Source organism: Aythya fuligula, chromosome 5 (genome assembly GCF_009819795.1).
Source record: "Aythya fuligula isolate bAytFul2 chromosome 5, bAytFul2.pri, whole genome shotgun sequence".
In the NCBI taxonomy this organism is placed as follows: domain Eukaryota; kingdom Metazoa; phylum Chordata; class Aves; order Anseriformes; family Anatidae; genus Aythya; species Aythya fuligula.
In genome coordinates, this window is record NC_045563.1 from 17,537,193 (window position 1) to 17,554,792 (window position 17,600).

Below are 17,600 nucleotides of genomic sequence, written 5' to 3' on the forward strand. Positions count from 1 at the left end.
TTCACATTCTAATGTTTTACTTCAAAACGTGACAGATGTTAACACACTTGAACAAAAGCATTGCTAAACATCATTATGTGAACATAAATTTTAAAGTCAGTTCTTTCCAAGTTGGCAGTCAGGCCCTGCTCTTAACCACACACGTTTGATGACTTCCAGACTACCAGTGATGATGACTACTATTTTGTTCTGAATCCTCTTCTCCCTCTGTCTCACATTCTCCTCTTCTGTTGTTAGCAAATTAATAATACTTTACAGATTAAAAATAAATTAAAGGTAGGAAACAATGATTAAGAAAGAGTTTTCTAGTTTTCCAAAGGAAGAAGTCATTTAGAGAATTCTGTGGGATCTGACAGTTCAGCGTTGCAAAAGGCTGCAAAAGGCAGTGAATGTACAGTTGATGAAGTCTGCAGTTGACTCAAAGTATTCAGGATAATTAGCTAGAAAGCTGACTGAGGAAGGTTGCTGAAGTATTGCACAAATAAATTATAAAACGCCAGGAAAAAAAAAAAAAAAAAAAAAGCAAAAAGCTTAGTTAGTGCAAAGTGCTTGTGTCTAGTGTTTGTAGGAAACTAATCCTAATAGCGATACGTATGGTAATGGAGAATCTTTTGCCACTCAGGAATAGGCTCTTAAAAGACACTGTAGCTCATAATAGTCAAAAAGAAAAACAGAATTGGTATAAGGCATTGGGAAAGGAGCCAAAACCAAACCAGTCATTATGATTTCAAGTAGTAAAATACTTGCATTGTTTGTACACTACACTGTGTACGAACTACGATGTACAAGTGTACATCATTTGTACACTTGATTACTACATGAAATTCTGGTCATGCAGCGGTACTAGTATATCAGTTAGAAAAACTAGAAAAATTAAACGAGAGCATTGTGGAATGGCTTTGGTATGCAAAGAAAAAAAAAGCAATTCTCAGATGACTAAGTATGAAAACTGAAGTGAGTTATCATAATGGTGTATAAGACTGTGCAGTTTTTTGTTTGTTTGTTTTCCTTACAATGCTACAATTAAGCTTGAGGGGGAAAAAAAAAAAAAAAAAAAAAAAAAAAGGAAATACTACTTTTTACAATACATTAACTCAAGTGTAACATCCTGCCCAAGTAGTCAAAACCATAAGACTGTTCGTTATTTTCCCAGTTCCTTAATGGAGGGCATATTCAAGAATACTATTAAACGTGAATGGTGTCCCCACTGGTCAGGGGACTTAAAAATTGCTCATTGTGGGAGTTTATTTCTTCCTTAAGCCTGCACTACCGCCATTCGAGGCAGGCTCCCTAGCCAGACGGACCTTCACTTGGGGCTTCATTCCCAGCGTGATGCATGAGGGAAAATAAGAGTGGCGGGGAAGGAAAGGCTATGGAAACCCCATCCCCGGCTCTTCCCCGCGAGCTGAACAGTAATCCCCTCCTTCACTCCCGTCAGCGGAGGGCAGGAGGATAACACGACACCCCCAGCCCAGAGACTTTCCTCGCTCAGCACCCACAGCGGCCCGGCCGCCATTTTGGGAGCCGGGGCAGGCGAACTACACGTCCCAGCAGGCCCGGCGCCGCGCCGCCATCTTGCCCCTCCGCTCCGCGGGGCAGCTCGGGCGGGCAGCTCGGGCAGGCAGCGGGGCCATGGCGCTGTTCCCGGCCTTCGCCGGTGCCGCCGAGCCCGGGGAGACCCCAGCGGGCAGCAGCGAGGGCTCCAGGAAAGGTAAAACCCTCAGGGAACCCTTCCCCCGGCAGCGCTCCGCGGGGAAGCCCTTCCGCTTCCAGCGGGCGCCGCACGGAGCTTCCTGCCCCGGCCGCCGACCCGGCCGTCAGCGGCACCGGGCTGCGTGTGGGGTCCGCGGGCAGCGGGGGGCTCGGAGGAGGAGATTCCCGCCTGCCAGGCCCGCCTCTGGGCCGCGGCTCCACGGGGCGGGCTGCCCTCGCCGCCGGCTCCTCCCTCCCCTGCGCGGGGCTGCGCGGTCCGAGGGGAGGCTGGGAAAACTTAGTAGCCGCTGCTGCTTCCAATAAAGTTGTCGTACTGCTGAACAGAGTTCCCTTTTGCGGTGTAAATTTGGAGAGAAGCTGAAGTAGGGACACCTGAGGTGTGGGCTGGGTGTGCGCGGGTTTGTTGCCAGGTGTCTGCTGGAGGCGTGGCTGTGGAAACGCTCGTCCTGGGGAAGGGTGTGCAAGCCGTAAAGGATCGCTTTGGGAACTTTATGACTGAAAATATTATTCAGCTTGATCTTTTGATTACCACGGCTGCTGTCTAATGAGTTATACTTCTATTAAATGAGCAAAGAACACTAGGTGGTGTATTGCGAAACATAAAGTACACACTCAGTCACAACGTGCATTAATTGTATTGGGAGGTGTTCTGAACTCAGCTTATTGCTTGCCATCTTCCACTGCCCTTGCCTGTCCTTTAGAGACCACAGCAAGAGAAAATTAACGTAATCCCTGGTGTAAATTTCTTGGATGTTTGGTCCAGTCATTATGGTGAGTTTTAGAAACTTTCAGGAATACAACATAGGATAACCTACTTCCCACCTCCTAGCAAGTTCTGCGTTTTGCCCTGATGGCATTGCACCTGTTGATACACAGCCTGCCAGTACAGAGATGCTTTAGCCGTGTTGGGGAGCCGTTCTGGTAACGCACTTGGTGCAGGGAACAGTGAGCATAATAATATCCCAAATCACAGCTTCTAGGAAGAGAGAAGCTGCTGTGCCAAGCAGATGTACAGTAATGTTGCTCTAGTAGTGAGGCCTTTGCTTACATTTTAAAACCCTGGGAATAGAGCCTCAGGTTTGTTATGCAGTCTGTGTCACCGCAGACCACCTGCCTGGAAGGTTAAGTTACACAGAAAAAGATGTTAAGGCGTACTTGCAGGTATAGATTTCAGTTATAGCATTGTTTATGAGATATGTTTTGGTCTACTAGAAGCTTTTAATATCAGATTTATTGACAAAAGTTTAAGGATCATCATTTGTTCACTTTTTATGTTTTACGCAATTTTGTACTTTAACTATCGTATTTCAGTATAAGTAATAAAAATTAAGTACTCAGAAACACATTAATGGTGGCATATATCAAATTTCACACGTTCAGCTTGTGAGAACTTGAGAACTTGACAGACAACTTTGGTATCTGTCTGATAGATGACTCTCTTTCCTCAGAGTTGAGATGAAGCCAAAATCCATCGTGATACGGAGATCACTGAATATGTGTTTTTTAACGTTATATGTAAAACTGGGGTGTCTTCAGCAGTCATTCAGGATAACTTTATAGTTTCATAATAAAAAATAGGTAATAATGTAAACACCGTTATCATATTTCATTCTTCTGACCTCTGTCTGATATTCTTTCAAACTTCCATAAATCATTTATAAATATCTGAAACAGTATTGCTGTATGCTCATCCTAACCTGCTAAAATGCTGAGCTGCAGCCATCTCTTGAGCACAAAGTAATTTTGTATATGTTTTCTTAAAATTATATTATCAATTAAAATTATATTATCAATTAAATTATATTATCAAGTTTAATTACTTTTTGGTAAAAGACCACAAATTATCAGTACTGAACAGAACAGTGGTAATAATTAACCCCCCAGGCAGTAGTAAGCATAATGCACAACATTGTTTACAATCTAAAGTATTCCGTAGTTACTATGATACCGTGATTTTTGCTGAAAGCACATTTTCAGCATTTGGAAAGGCAACTGAAGACCTTCATAAAACTCTTTAAAATGCCCCTTAGACATGCACTATATGTATATATACTATATATTTTATCTATAAACACTATATATAATGCTTATAAAAATATATATATATATAACTTGGAAAGGCTTAAAAAAGTGCCACTGGTTTACTTCTACTCTTGCACTCATGAATATAGATGGTGGAATGGAAGAATAGTAAATGCATGCATATTATCACCAAAAATTTGTCTTTTATTTTATTTTCTGAAGAACATAGATCTGGTCTGTGAAAATACTAAACATTCATTTTTTCTTGTCAGACATCTAAAAAGAAGTGGTAGAATTTTAAAGATTGAAATATTTGTATCCACCTAACTGATTCACTGGAGATTTACAAGGAGGTTTGGACTTGCATGTTGCGTAATGGAAAAATTTGTTCAATTCTTTCCAGAGTATCAGGTCAGTTTGATTAAATTGTTCAGAAAACTCTGTAGTTGGAGAATTCTAAACATTGCACTGGTGTGTCCACAGAGGCATATTGACTGTGCTAGGGGGGTTTGTTCGTGCAGTGTGATTCTTCAATATTTTAAAAACGCAATTTGATCTCATCTGTTCAGGTAGAACCAAGCTTAGGCCATCAGGGGATTAATGTTTATGACTCCAGTTCTCAAGGTGAGATTTCCTGTGAGGCACTAAAACAATAATTTGACCTATTAAATGTTACTCTGCTTGTGCTTACTGCCATAAGCACACTGTACCTGGTTTAGTGAGGGACTTCACATCTGTAGGGAAATAACAGATACTTGCAGGTAAAGTTAAGTCAAAATAACATCTTAGAAGTTTGTTAAAATGGTAATAGTAAATGTTATTTTGCTATATTTAATGCAAATTTCCTATGGAAATCATTCTTATGTGTGCTTGCTGTGCCAGTATGCCAGCCTGCTTCCTCAGTATCTCTCTCCCCCCTCAGGAGTTTTAACCCTTTCAAAAAAAAAATAATTGTGAGTGAGAGAGAGAAGTCACAAAACTAGGGGTCTATGAAAATCTGCACTTGCTTAGAAAACGTAAATCTAGGCAAGTGACACTGTTGAGAGAGAGGCTGTAACATGAATTGAACTACTTGGCTTTGAGCATATGCATGTTAGCCAACTAATAAACATCTTCAGAGATCACACTGATACAGCACAGGCTGCCTCCTGCCCAGCTGATAGGGAGGGGATGTGGGAAAGCAGCAGGGTCTGGAGAACTCCGATAATTCCTGAAGCTGTGGCAGTGGGGGAGAGTGTAAAGGATTTAGGGGACAACTCGGAAACCCAGGCTTCATTCTTTTGTAAGACGCAAGATTAATTTATTGACTTATTTTGAGGGAGGAAAGTGAAAATTTTGCCAACTCCCTCGTTATTTAAAAACGTGGTTCCTGTCTTAGAACAGCCTTTAAGGCAGAGAAATATAAAGATAACTGCTTTCCACTCCTGTGCCAAATCAGGTATAAGCTCTGTTTAAACTAACTTGTAGATTCCAAGTGTGTTTTGTGCCTCAAGAAAATTTGTATGCTTGATCAGCCCCTGCTTTTATTGTCTTCTAAAGCAGCTGAAGCTTTACTACTTTCTTTGTTTAATTTATTCTCTGCTCATTTTGTCAATGTAATCAATAATGCTATTTTAAAAAGTAATGTATCAGTGGGTTTTTATTTTTCAATTTTTAAGCCCAAAGCTCCTAGTCCTGCTAAAGATCCATATCTCCATTTGGAAATTGCTTGGAACGCAGTGCCTTAATGCTCGAGGTTATAAAATTTAGCATACTTGTATGCAGGCATTTTTTTCCTATTTTGGGCTGCTTTGTATCTAAAGTGTTTACATGGTCAAGTAATATTGTAAAATGCATTATCTGTGTTAATCTTTGGAGGACCAGATACTATGCTCTTGAAATTGACGGAAAGCCTATTTTGAGATGTACAGCATGTTAGAAGATGTTAGGTCAAGATCTTAAATATGTCTTAGACTAATGGTCTAGATCTCATAAGTCTTGAAATCTGAATTTCATCACCAACAACTCTGTATGCTTAAAACAATTCATTTAACTGTTCTGCCGTAGTTTAATTCCTTTTTTTTTTTTTTTTTTTTTTTTTTCTGAAAAGCTTAAGCCAGTGTTTTATTAAGAAATGTCATGAGTATTGGTATTAATATATTTCAAGTGGTTTTGAAGCATAGTTCTTTATTCAGATCAATACAGAACTACCTTACAATAAATTAAATTCTGCCAAAATAAATAATTCTAGTAAATGACTTATTACACATTGCAAAGTGAAACAGTAATTTATCAAAAGGAAGCTCAAAGGCTTCTGGGGGATACCACGCAAATTAAAACAAAGATGGATTTTTTTTTTTTAAGGGCATTGAATTTCTCCTTTATTTCTGTAAATGAATAAAAACCCTTATGCACAAATTGGTTGTATTTACCTAAATCTGGAGTGCTCGGGACTGATTAATCTCTGAATTTGTCTATGTATAAGGAAGATGGAGCGTGACCAGAGGAAAGATGTGTTAGGGTTACGGTTTGTTCCTGCATTCCTTTACATCGCTTCTTCAAAACCAAAATGAGCAGAAATAATTGAATATATGGAAGATACCCATTTTTAAATCAGCATCGTATTTAATAAATATACTTGAGGAATCTCAGGCATAAGGCAGCACACTAGCATGTGACATTTATTGAATTAACTCATTTGGTTATGTAGTTATCGGGTGTAGGAAGTTACATAAGTCTTGTGTGTTTCACATATGGTATGGTTGCAGAATTATCTCCTGAGAAACATTATGGGATTTTGTGAAAAATGCTAAATAAAATTCTTCTAAGAAGCAATTCTGATTCTAGGTTGTTTTTTAGTACGTTTCTTACAGGACTGAAATGAGAACTTATTATTGCAGAGCACTTTATTCCCCAGCAGGGGGAATTTTGATAGGCAAGTCACATGTTGCTTGGATATTAGCCAGCAGAAATCTTTCCCCTTTAAGGTCACCAAAAGTTTTGGTTGAATGCGTTGTGGTAGATTTAGAGGTTTAGAATCAAGCACACGTATTTAAGATGAAGGTGCTTGTGCCACAGTGGATTAATTTAAATTCAATTGAATTAAGTAATAGGTTTTTATCATGCGTTAAATAAGTAATAATGGTTTTAAGGTCTTGATTGTTATTGTAATTTTGCATTAATATATTTTAAGTACTTCCGGGGGGGGGGGGGGGGGGAAGGGTTTTGGGGTGGATTTGCAACAAAGTGTGGTAACATTTGCCATAGGTGTAGTGATTCCACTGCCAGGCAGATGGATACAATCAAATGCATACAGGTTAGACAGATGAATTTTTATCTTTCTGTCTTTCACTGTGTCTTGCATTTTGGTGATGGAAAGGATGGTGCATGGCAGTACCCTGCAGTGTGCTGCCTGGGGCTCTTCTCTGTGCAGAGATGGAGACTCGGCATGGCCCAGCGAGGACAGCCCTCTCCAAGGGTGCTTGTTCTTTGCTGGCTAGGGCCAGCTCTTGGAAAGTGACAACTGGAGCTTTGCTTGATTATATGTACTTGATGAGTTTATCTTAGGTTAGCAAACTGTTCTGCAGCCTGCTCCATTTTAAATCCTTTTGTGGACAACAGAGACACAAGACAGAAGAAAGAATTTTGGTATGAAGAGATATTTCTGAAAGAAATACTTCTGAAGAAGGAGAGATGTATGGCTTGGCAGACAATGAGTTCATGCTATTTAAGTCTCAGAGGTCAGCGTGGTAAAAAGCACAAAGACAAGAATGTGACAGGAAGAACACTGAGGCAAAAATGGTTGTTAAGCGCATGGAGAACAGGCAGGGAGACAAAATTTGTTCCTTTGTTATCTCCTATGGAATGGCACCAGAGAGGCTGCTGATAAATTCTGTGCTTATGCTAAGCAACAATTTTTGTTTAATGTTAGAAAAGTTCACACGCTTAAGGGTTTTCATAGAAATTTCATTTCTAGAATTCTTTCATAGAAGTTTTAATATCAGTAAAATTAGGTCAGAAAGTCTACCTTCTACAATGTGTCAACATCTGACCTGATCTGATACCCGAAATGGTTGGTCTGTATGCTAAATGCTGATTAACGCATCAACATGAACATCAATTAGCCTTTTCTCATGCTGTATCCAAGGGTAATGGTATCTCAGTGGTTAGAGAACTGAGAATCCAGTGCTGTATTTTGACCTTGTATAAAACACTTGAGTATTCTTATCAGTAATGGGTGTCCCTATCAATAAAATTGTGTTTAAAATACTTTCCATACAGCAAGTAAAGCACATTTTGTAATTTTCTAAATTTGCATTAAGTTGCGTTTCATTCGTTACCTATGTTTCTTAAGTAATTATGTCCTTCTGTATTTTTTTCAGTTATACTCTTTGAGTCCTTATGTGTTAAAATTAATATTGGAAAGAGACTTAAAAAAATTAATATATATATATAGCAGTATATGAAACATATTACCTGCTTTCAGAATGAACTTCTAAGTATTGTTACACAGTGTCTTTTTAAAAGCTTAAATTGATGTCCCAAGAGAATCCTGGCTCCTAAATATTTTACCTGGTTGAAACCTATTGTTCTGCTAAATGGAAATTTCATGGACTGCTCTTCAGTGTGCTCAACTATTACACGTGACTTAGTGACATTTGCTGCACATTTAAATGTCTGCTGACTAGATTAACCCCTAACTTTAAAAAACATAGCAAGCTTATTTGTACTGATCTCATGCTTCTCTTCACCTGCAGACCTGGACTGGCTGAGTAACCCAAGCTTCTCTACCAAAGATGCACTGTTAGTGCATCAACGCACTACAGAAGTTGCAAATTCTACCCCTGAAAAATCACCGCTAATAAGGTAGAATATACTTCAATATCTCTTTAGCCTCTTTTTTTTTTTTTTGGTCCTGCTTATCTTTTGTTATGGGAGACCAAAATCAGGAGCTTTTAGTGCTGCTTTTCATTCCAATGTTCACTATTTATAAAGGCCTGAGCTGAGTCATATATGAAAGTATGAATAATGCTTCCATGTCCTTTAACTTAAAATAATGAGAAGTTATACTTATATAATTACATTTCAATTTTCTTTTTCTCACAGCTACATTTAAATCATTGTTATTTTGGCAGGGAAATGGAGCTGAGTGATGATGATGATTCTTCATTAGCTTTTGAATGTCCTTAGTGACCCTTGAAATAATGTAAAGATTAAGCATCATCTTTGTGATTTCTCTGTGAAAACCATTTAAATCAACCATTTCACAGTCAAGTACAGGATTTATTATTTTTTTTTTTTTACTTTTTAAAAACTAGTTGAAGATGTGAATTAATGAGGTAATACCTGTATCAAGTTTTTCAGCAGCATAGATTGTGCTGCTCACTGAAGAGGCCGATTATGTTATTTTTACAAATATGTGTTGTGGGCACCACATTTGTTAAAGTACTGGTTGATTTTAATACCTTCACTTGAACAGTTGCTGTACTTGACATATCTAGACTATAACTAAAACTGAATAATTAATAGAATCCAGTTGCAGTTGCCAAGTTTGAAAACTTAGTCATGTTTAATTTGAAACAAGCTCCGGTGTTTATGTTGGCTGTTGGTGGCAGTGAGACAGAATGTCTTTATAATAAAAATCATAGTTGAATACATCCTTTCATATACTTATGTTTACATTTACACATATTGTATAAATGAAATGCCATCACTGTTTTATTTATCAGTCATATATTCTACTTTTATTGTCACTAAGGAATTTACAAATTACCCTTCAGATAGAATGATCTAATAAACCCACCATATTTAACTTTTGAAAAAGAATGTAAAAAAAAAATCTTTCTTATGTATTACTGGGGTACACTCTCATTTCAATAAAAACTAATTAATACAGTTAAGGTAGTTGATTGTGTTTTTTTTATTATTATTTTTGTTTGGTTTTAAGATTTTGATGGGTTCTCCCATGGATTCTTTTTTCTTCATACTTTCATACAAAGACACTGCTTTGTGTTCTTTTTGGAGGTGCCTTGCTTCTGAAACAATGCATTTCCTTTTATTGACTCATTAAGAATACTGAGCCTTGTTGCTCCTCTTTTAGTGTGATCTCTTAGTAAGTCAGTTGTCTATCACATGTAGTGTTTGTTATTACATTTTATTATACGATGTTTATATGATGTTACTACAGTTTGTTATACGACAGCATTAATTCAGTAGTCACCAAAAATTGTTCCTTAAGAAGTAAGATTTGAATTTTTAAGCTGGAAGTGATTTTGAAAATACTTCTTTGATTTTTTTTTTTTTTATGTAAATCATAATGAAACAAAGAAAAGGTACAGACTTTTTTTTTCTTTGGGGTCACTGTGAAAGGTGACAATCTTTTTAGCTTGACCTAAGTTGTCTCCACCCAGTTGTTACAAGATTTTATCAGCTCATTTATTTTCTTTAATTTGGTGGTGATAACAGATGGATACTTGTATAGATCCCACATCAAAATGTCTTTGACAATTAAAAATTTAAGACTGTTTTTCAGCAATTCCAGAAGATGAGAAAAATATAGTTGTTATTTACTGCAGTTCTACTGTATATTACGTTTTATGGGTTGCTGTTAACTCTCTTCTCCAGAAAGACAGGCAGGGTAGAGAAAGGTGAAGGGTAAAAATGTTTATGAGCTTTCTCACAGTGATATCTTTTTACAGTTCTACTACTCAGATATCTAAGTGTATATATAGATATATATACTCCTTTCCAAGCAGGACTACTTCAAGATCAGAGCTGTCAGGGGAAAGTGATTCAGATGAGAATCTGAAAAAGTCAAGCAAGAAAAGGAAAAAGAAAAAGAAAAAGCATCACCACTACAAGACAAAAAAGAAAGCCAAAGGGGACTCCAGCAGCAGCGAATCAGACTTGGACACTAAGCACATCAAGGACAGAGCTACAGCAAGTGGCAGAAATCGCGAAAAGGAAGCAGCAGCAAAGTATGCACTTATTAATACTATGCAAAATGTAAATTTGTTGTGTTTTTTTTTAACTTGTCTCTTCAACTTTATGAATGAGATTCTTGCCCCTGGTGTGTTGTTTTTTTTCCTAAGCTTTAAATGATCAAACCTATGTTCAAAACAATGAAAAAGATTCGAATTAGAAACACCTGTTTTATCACTTCTGAAAAAATGTGACTAAAATATTTTGGAAAATACTGTTCTTCAGAACAAAACACCGAATGGGTGTAATGAAGTATTTTAAAAGATGTTTAAAGGCTAATTTTGTGTATTTGTAAGCATCTTGTTTCCTGTCGTGGGTCCTTGCTTTACTTGTAGAGCTTGGATAGGGCTTGCATTAAACATTATTCTTAATTAGTGCAATAACACAGCTGTATTTGTCTTGTAATATAACTTCTTACTTACAGAGTTCACATTTGCTTTTTTCTTCATATTAAGACAAAGCTTATATTAATTTAATATTTCTTTAATGTCCATTCATTTATTGCTATATGCCATATGTTTCATACTTCTTATTCTTAGTATATCTGGGTGAGTATTTAAACAATTGAAATTGTTTTACCAGATCTTTTTTTGTTAATTCTGGGAGCTCTGAAGTACCGTGTAATTGGTGGAGGTGTCATTTTTGCATGAAATAGTAGGTGTCTAGTAACGAGCATGATCCTTGAGCAGTAAAAGAGGTTCTGCAAACACATTGAGTATTCTGCTTTGGCAAACCACATACACAGTCATATGTTTTTCTCAGTCTTTTGGTTTTTGATGTTTTCAATCTAAGTGGCTCAATCTAACTGGCTGTGTAAATCGCCTTTCCCTGTTTCTCATCATGTTTGTCAGCTTGAGCAGCCATTTTGCCTCTCTGATTCTGCATCTGCTCCTGGGGAAGGAGTGAGGATGTGGTCACACTGAAGAACTATTGTTACAGCTGGGTGTACTCCAGGCCATCTTTGACTTTTCCTCTATTTTCTACTTTTCCAAGGCAGATTTTGCAAGAGCTGAGAGCACAGGTTCATAAGCACCTGTATATGCTATAAATATATACACATTGTATACATCGTGTATACACATGTGTATACACACACACACACACACAATGTGTATATATATGTATGCATATATATGTGTGTGTATATGCATACATACACATATATATATACACACACACGATGTTTCCTGGTTTTGTAAATGCTGAATATGTGCACAAATAATTAGAATATACTTCTCGTTTTCTTCAGTCTAGGTGATAAAACATCAAATCTTACCAACAACCGCTTTGTTTGGCTTGATGACGTCCAGGCTTTCACAGCAGAAACTTTCAGAATAGACAAGAAATCAGATCCTGCAAACTGGGCCTACAAATCCCTGTATCGAGGGGACATTGCAAGGTACAATACGTTGGTTTGTATTGGTTTGCAAGCTATCATGGAATCACTAACTCAAGATTCATTAAATTGAGGCTGGTTGTGAAATAGTTGACATTTCAAATTTTTATGAATCACACAGAATCACAGAATTTCTAGGTTGGAAGAGACCTCAAGATCATCGAGTCCAACCTCTGACCTAACACTAACAGTCCCCACTAAACCATATCCCTAAGCTCTACAAGACGGTGAGAAAATACCTTCTATAGCGTACTTAATAGCGTACTTAAAAAATTAACTTTGTATTGGATCAAAATATCATTGAAGACAAAAGATGCCATGAAAAAATGGGAATAAAGTACTTTTTTAAAACATTCTTTATTAGTAGACCACAGGCATGTGAACCTCTAGATCTGCCATCTGGAGGTGGCATCATTTAAAAAGCATGGTTTCAAAGTCAGAAACTCTAGGTTCAGTTCTGGATGGTCTCCAGGTCGTACATTTTGATCTCTTCATTGCTCTTTTTCTGTGCCTAAAAGGGAAATGAAGATACTATGTTTCTCGTATTAGAAATGTCAAGAAATTTACTTACTTGAGTAGTTTGAGATTTTTGCAAAAAGTGCAAATACTTTCTTAGCAAATGGATTCTGTGTTAGATCATGCAGACATTACACCAAAGAGTATCTGTTTAATGCATTGCTACATTTCAAATGGCTGTAGATGAAATTACATATTCAACATCCTTAGTGGGTTACTAGTATTATGCTAATGCTTCAGAGCTTTTCCCTGAATTAACAGAGAAGTCCATCCAAGGGAGCTCACGCTGGGCTTATGTATTATGCATGCACACTTTTTGCTTCATGTTCTCAAGGAAAAGTGTTTACTGTGTATAATGTAATTATTTGTGGAGGAAGAGGGATTGATGTCTTTTATTTTTGTGGAGGAAGAGGGATTGATGTCTTTTATTTTTGTAATATGTATACCTGTGTAGTAAAACTGCCTGGTTACAATCCATTCCACTTTTCTGCCAACTTTGGGTTGTCAGCTGTTGTTTGAGATGGAAAATGTTATTTCGGCATTGCACATCACTGCATCTGCCATTGAAATGACATTTTTGGTAATATTTTAAAATGACATCTTTCTTTGTTAGTCCGTAGCCTTCATTGTGGCCTTCATGAATCTGTTTTTTTTCCCCCTCTGGTTGGCTTATAAGATGGAGAAAGGCTTAGGGATGCAAAAGAAAAATTACCAGATGAACTGCTGTTGTCTAATTATTCACTTTAAAATAATCTAATCTAAATACCATTAAATAATGTTGTCTGTTGATCTTTGTCCAGGTATGTCTACATGGTTTAAATTGATTGGAGGAAAAAATATTTTTTTTTCTGGAAGTAGGATGGCCATCGTTGAACTTAGAAAAAGCTTTAAATGATAGAAGTTCTGATGGCACTGCAAAAATAAATAAATTAAAGACTTAAAGAGAGAGTTCCCAAGTTCTTAAACTTTTGAAGCTCTCTGCATATGCTATTTGGGTCAATTTGGATTAAAGTACTGTTTCATAGTTTCATACTTCCTTTCAAAAAGGAGTTATCCTTTCTTACATGTATTGTAGAATACGTTTAACTGTATTTTTCCTTTTAAGATATAAAAGGAAAGGAGAGTCCTGTCTTGGCATAGATGCAAAGAAACAATGTATAACTTGGGACAGTCCTGCATCCCAAAAGAAGCAATCACAGAGGCGACCTGAGCGCTACTTTTCAAAGAACAATGTGAAGACATTAAACACAGATGGGATTCCTGTTTGCAATAAAAGTTCTCCATCTGACTCAGCTGCTTTTATACCAGTTTTCCAAATGGAAAGCAGTGATCCTCCTGACACAACAGAGGTAAACCCTCTTGGGATTTATGATCCATCAACTACAGTGTGGCTGCAAGGAAAAGGAAACAAAGATGCGGAACATGAGCCTGTAAATACACAGCAGGCATTTCAGGAGTCTGCGATAAATGTTAACCCCATTCTAATGACAAAAGTGGAAGAATATAACAAGAAAGTCAGAGAAAACCCAAGAGATATTAATGCTTGGATGGAATTTGTTTCTTTTCAGGTATGTTTTTTGACAGACATGATTGCTCATTATTAAGTAATAAATACACAAATGTATTTCAGTTTCCTCTGTTTAGGACTATATATATTTACTAGAAAAGAATGAGCTGTTAATTCATTTTCACAAATGTCAGTGTTCTTCTCATGATGGTTGTTCCTAATGTTGTTATGATCTTTGTTTTGTTTAAAGGATGAATTAATGAGAGGACCTAGCCCTTATGCAAGTATGGGAGAGCAGGAAGTAAGAAGAAAATCACTGAAGTTAATCTTAGAAAAGAAACTAGCTATTTTAGAGAGGGCAATTGAAAGCAATCCAGGTAATGTTGATCTGAAACTCGCCAGGTTGAAGGTTTGCACAGAATTCTGGGAACCACCAGCTTTGATCAAAGAATGGCAGAAGCTAATTTTCATACATCCCAATAACCCAGAGCTGTGGAAGAAATATCTTCTGTTCTGTCAAAGTCAGTTCAGTACCTTTTCTGTTTCAAAAATCAATGGGCTCTATGGAAAATGCTTGACTACGCTGGCAGCTGTACAGGATGGCAGCATGGTGTCACATCCCCCACTGCCAGGCACAGAAGAAGCTATGCTAGGTAAGGAAGTTTTTCTCTCTTTTGTGGTATGGTCAGAAAGGTCTTCATAAGAGTTGAATACATTCTCTGTAAGAACAGACTTTCCTATCTGTTATAGGAAAATTTTATTCTCTTCAAAATGCTGGCATCTTGTTTTCTTAGCTGAGAATTGAAGCAGACATTCCAACCAAATATGGGTACGGCAGATGCTTCCCTTCCCCAGATGAGTTTGTGATACACCATCCAAGTATAATGTCCTGAGTGGTTTACAGTACAACGGCAAGGCTTAAGAATTGCAGCCAGCAGCCAAGAGAGGTGCTTTTATCTTTGAAAAGTGTTTTATAAAAAAAAGTTTGGTTGTGAGAGAAATTATCTCTTGTTCAAAAGTTTTATTTTTAATTACTTTTATCCAGAAAAGAAAAGGATAATGTGAAATTTTTGTGAGAGTTACAATGAATGCATTCAGAATTCTGAACTGCAATGCTATATAATCGTGCCATTTACATTTATTGTATGCATTTATCTGCAAGTTAAAATTTATTATATAATTATGCCTGGAAGGAAAGTTAGTCAGATGGTTAGGATGCTGGACAGGATCCAGGCAAGAAACAGGTTTGTGCTCAGTTCTGGCACAGGCTTTAAATTTGTCTGGAGCCAAATGAAAGTCATATCCCGTTTCAATTATGCTTCTCTAAACTCAAAGGGTCATTGTGATCGTTAATCTATGGATATGCTGAGGAGGAAAATATTAGTGTCACTATGAATCTGGATTATTTTTCTTTAAAATACATTTTAAAGCTAGAAGAGACTATTATGCTGTAGTTCATGCTTTTTCATCTGTGGCATAGTCCAAGAAACTTCTATTTTTGTCCAAATCTTGAAAGTGCTGTTGGAACAATAATGCTATCTGTTAAGCAATGTGCAGTCTTGACTTTAAGATTATGATGCCAATGCTGTGTTACAAAATAACTTAAATTCTTTGGATCTCTTATGGTGGTCTTCTGATTCATTTTGGATCAAGAGCTGGAAAATGTTTTGTAAAGGAAAAGTCCCCTACTGGCAGGTGGCTGTTGTACTGCCTGGTATCTTCTGATGTTCTAATTACGGTCTTTGACTTCTAATACTTCATTCACTTTGTACGTCAACTACAACAGATGTTTCTTGGGACAAATGTTTTATTCAGCCTCTACATGTATATTTTTTTCAAACAGGAAGGTTTCCTTTTTTTTTTTTTTTTCTGCACAGAACATACTTACTTGTTAAATATTTTGTGAAAAAAATGTTTTTCAATATGGTCCCTTTGACTAGTTTAATATGTTACGTTGAAACATTTTTCACAAAGCATGCTTGTTGGCAAGTCTACCCATATAAATAGGTTGAAAAAACAACTCAACTTTTCTTGTGTTTCTGTTCACTCTTAATTTCTACTTGTCCTGTATTAGCACTATAGTGAATTGTTTAAAAGCTCTGTCAAGAACTTTTTTTTTCTGTTATATCTTCCCCACACACACTCCACCCCACCCATACAGACACTTTGGAATTCAAGTAATAGGAGTGGAGAAACTTCCAGGGGGGTCTTCTTGGTCTGAAAGTGTTTTTTTTATTATTGTTATTTTTAGTTCCTTAACTATTTGTAATTCTTGAGGTAAGTTTGAACTAAGAAAACTACAAATTTTTGTTAACATAAATCTACTAAGAGTTTCACGAATTAGGGGTAGATGTATGTAGGCTTCTATCATCAACCTTTGATAATGATAAAGTGTAAGAGCTAAGTTTAAGTAGTGGTGGACTGTGCCATCTAGTGTTCAATTATGTGCATGATACTATCTGCTTCAAAACAGTATCAGTGTATTTTTTAAACATGAAGAAAGGTAAAGATGTATTTAAAATTATAGATCAGTCTTCAAATATTTTTATCTTGTAACATTTTAAATTTACTAGTATCTGTTAACGTAAAGCAAGAGAAAATAAGCATCCTCAAGTTCTGCTGTAGAAAGGCAGTCCTGTTTTTCAAATTATATGTACCAGTTGGGGAGAAACATCCATACCTTCTAGGTTCAGCTCTAGAAGTGTCCTAGCATCGTAAACCAAATTAAATATGTATGCATGTTGTTTTCAGTTTTTATCACAAAGAAAACACTGATCTTTGCATTTCTTCAGTTTTCTTTTTTGTCATGCAGAAAGTCTTATGCTATTAGTTATTTTTGGCTCCAGTTTGACAGCAAGTCCTGATGAGATATTCTCTTCATTCAGGACATTTTAATCAATGTTCATTAGTTGGAAGCTGTTGAACTGGGAAGCAACAATTTTTTTCAGTGGCAATTGGATACCAAAATTGATGGAATAAGTGCCTAAACTGATTAAAATACTTTGGAAGATTCTATTAGACACTTAGCACACTTCTTGTTGTTTAATGAGATTTCTGAAGGTATTTAAGTCTTTGTTGTCAGAAAGAATGACCTTGCAGGAAGATTAATGGAACGCTTACTTCGTATATTTTAGCTGAATTCAAATTTTTGTGTGCGCATATCTGGTGTAAATCTGAACAAGAGGAGTAAATTGTTTGCCACTCAATATAAAGAGATAAAGTCATCATAATTTGTATAAACCTATGAAGTTGCATTTGTGTATCTAGACACATACATACTTTGTTTTGGTTTTGAAGGTTTTTAAACAAAGCAGCATTTGAGTAACTATTTTCAAAACTATCAATGAATTATCTGTCTTATTTGTTGCAAAAATTATAATTTAAAGCACTTTGTCAAACAGCCCCTGTTTTGTTAAGAGTTGAATGTTATTTAGAGTATTGGAATATCTCTGAAATGTCCTTGCATTATCTAGTAGTAGTTTGTTT

The 17,600-nt window shown here is 36.6% G+C and overlaps 1 protein-coding gene across 2 annotated transcripts in view; it reads left to right on the forward strand.

Annotated features, from left to right (window-relative positions):
* Positions 1-1,617: 1,617 nt before the first annotated feature.
* Positions 1,618-17,600, forward strand: part of NRDE2 (NRDE-2, necessary for RNA interference, domain containing) — a 28,487-nt gene continuing 12,504 nt past the window's right edge. For both annotated transcript variants that reach the window (XM_032189242.1, XM_032189243.1), the window contains exons 1-6: positions 1,618-1,711; positions 8,472-8,580; positions 10,470-10,691; positions 11,945-12,094; positions 13,713-14,175; positions 14,365-14,767. In XM_032189242.1, coding sequence (XP_032045133.1) covers positions 1,633-1,711; positions 8,472-8,580; positions 10,470-10,691; positions 11,945-12,094; positions 13,713-14,175; positions 14,365-14,767 — 1,426 coding nt within the window. In that variant the 5' untranslated portion in view covers positions 1,618-1,632. The remainder of the gene's footprint in view (positions 1,712-8,471; positions 8,581-10,469; positions 10,692-11,944; positions 12,095-13,712; positions 14,176-14,364; positions 14,768-17,600) is intronic.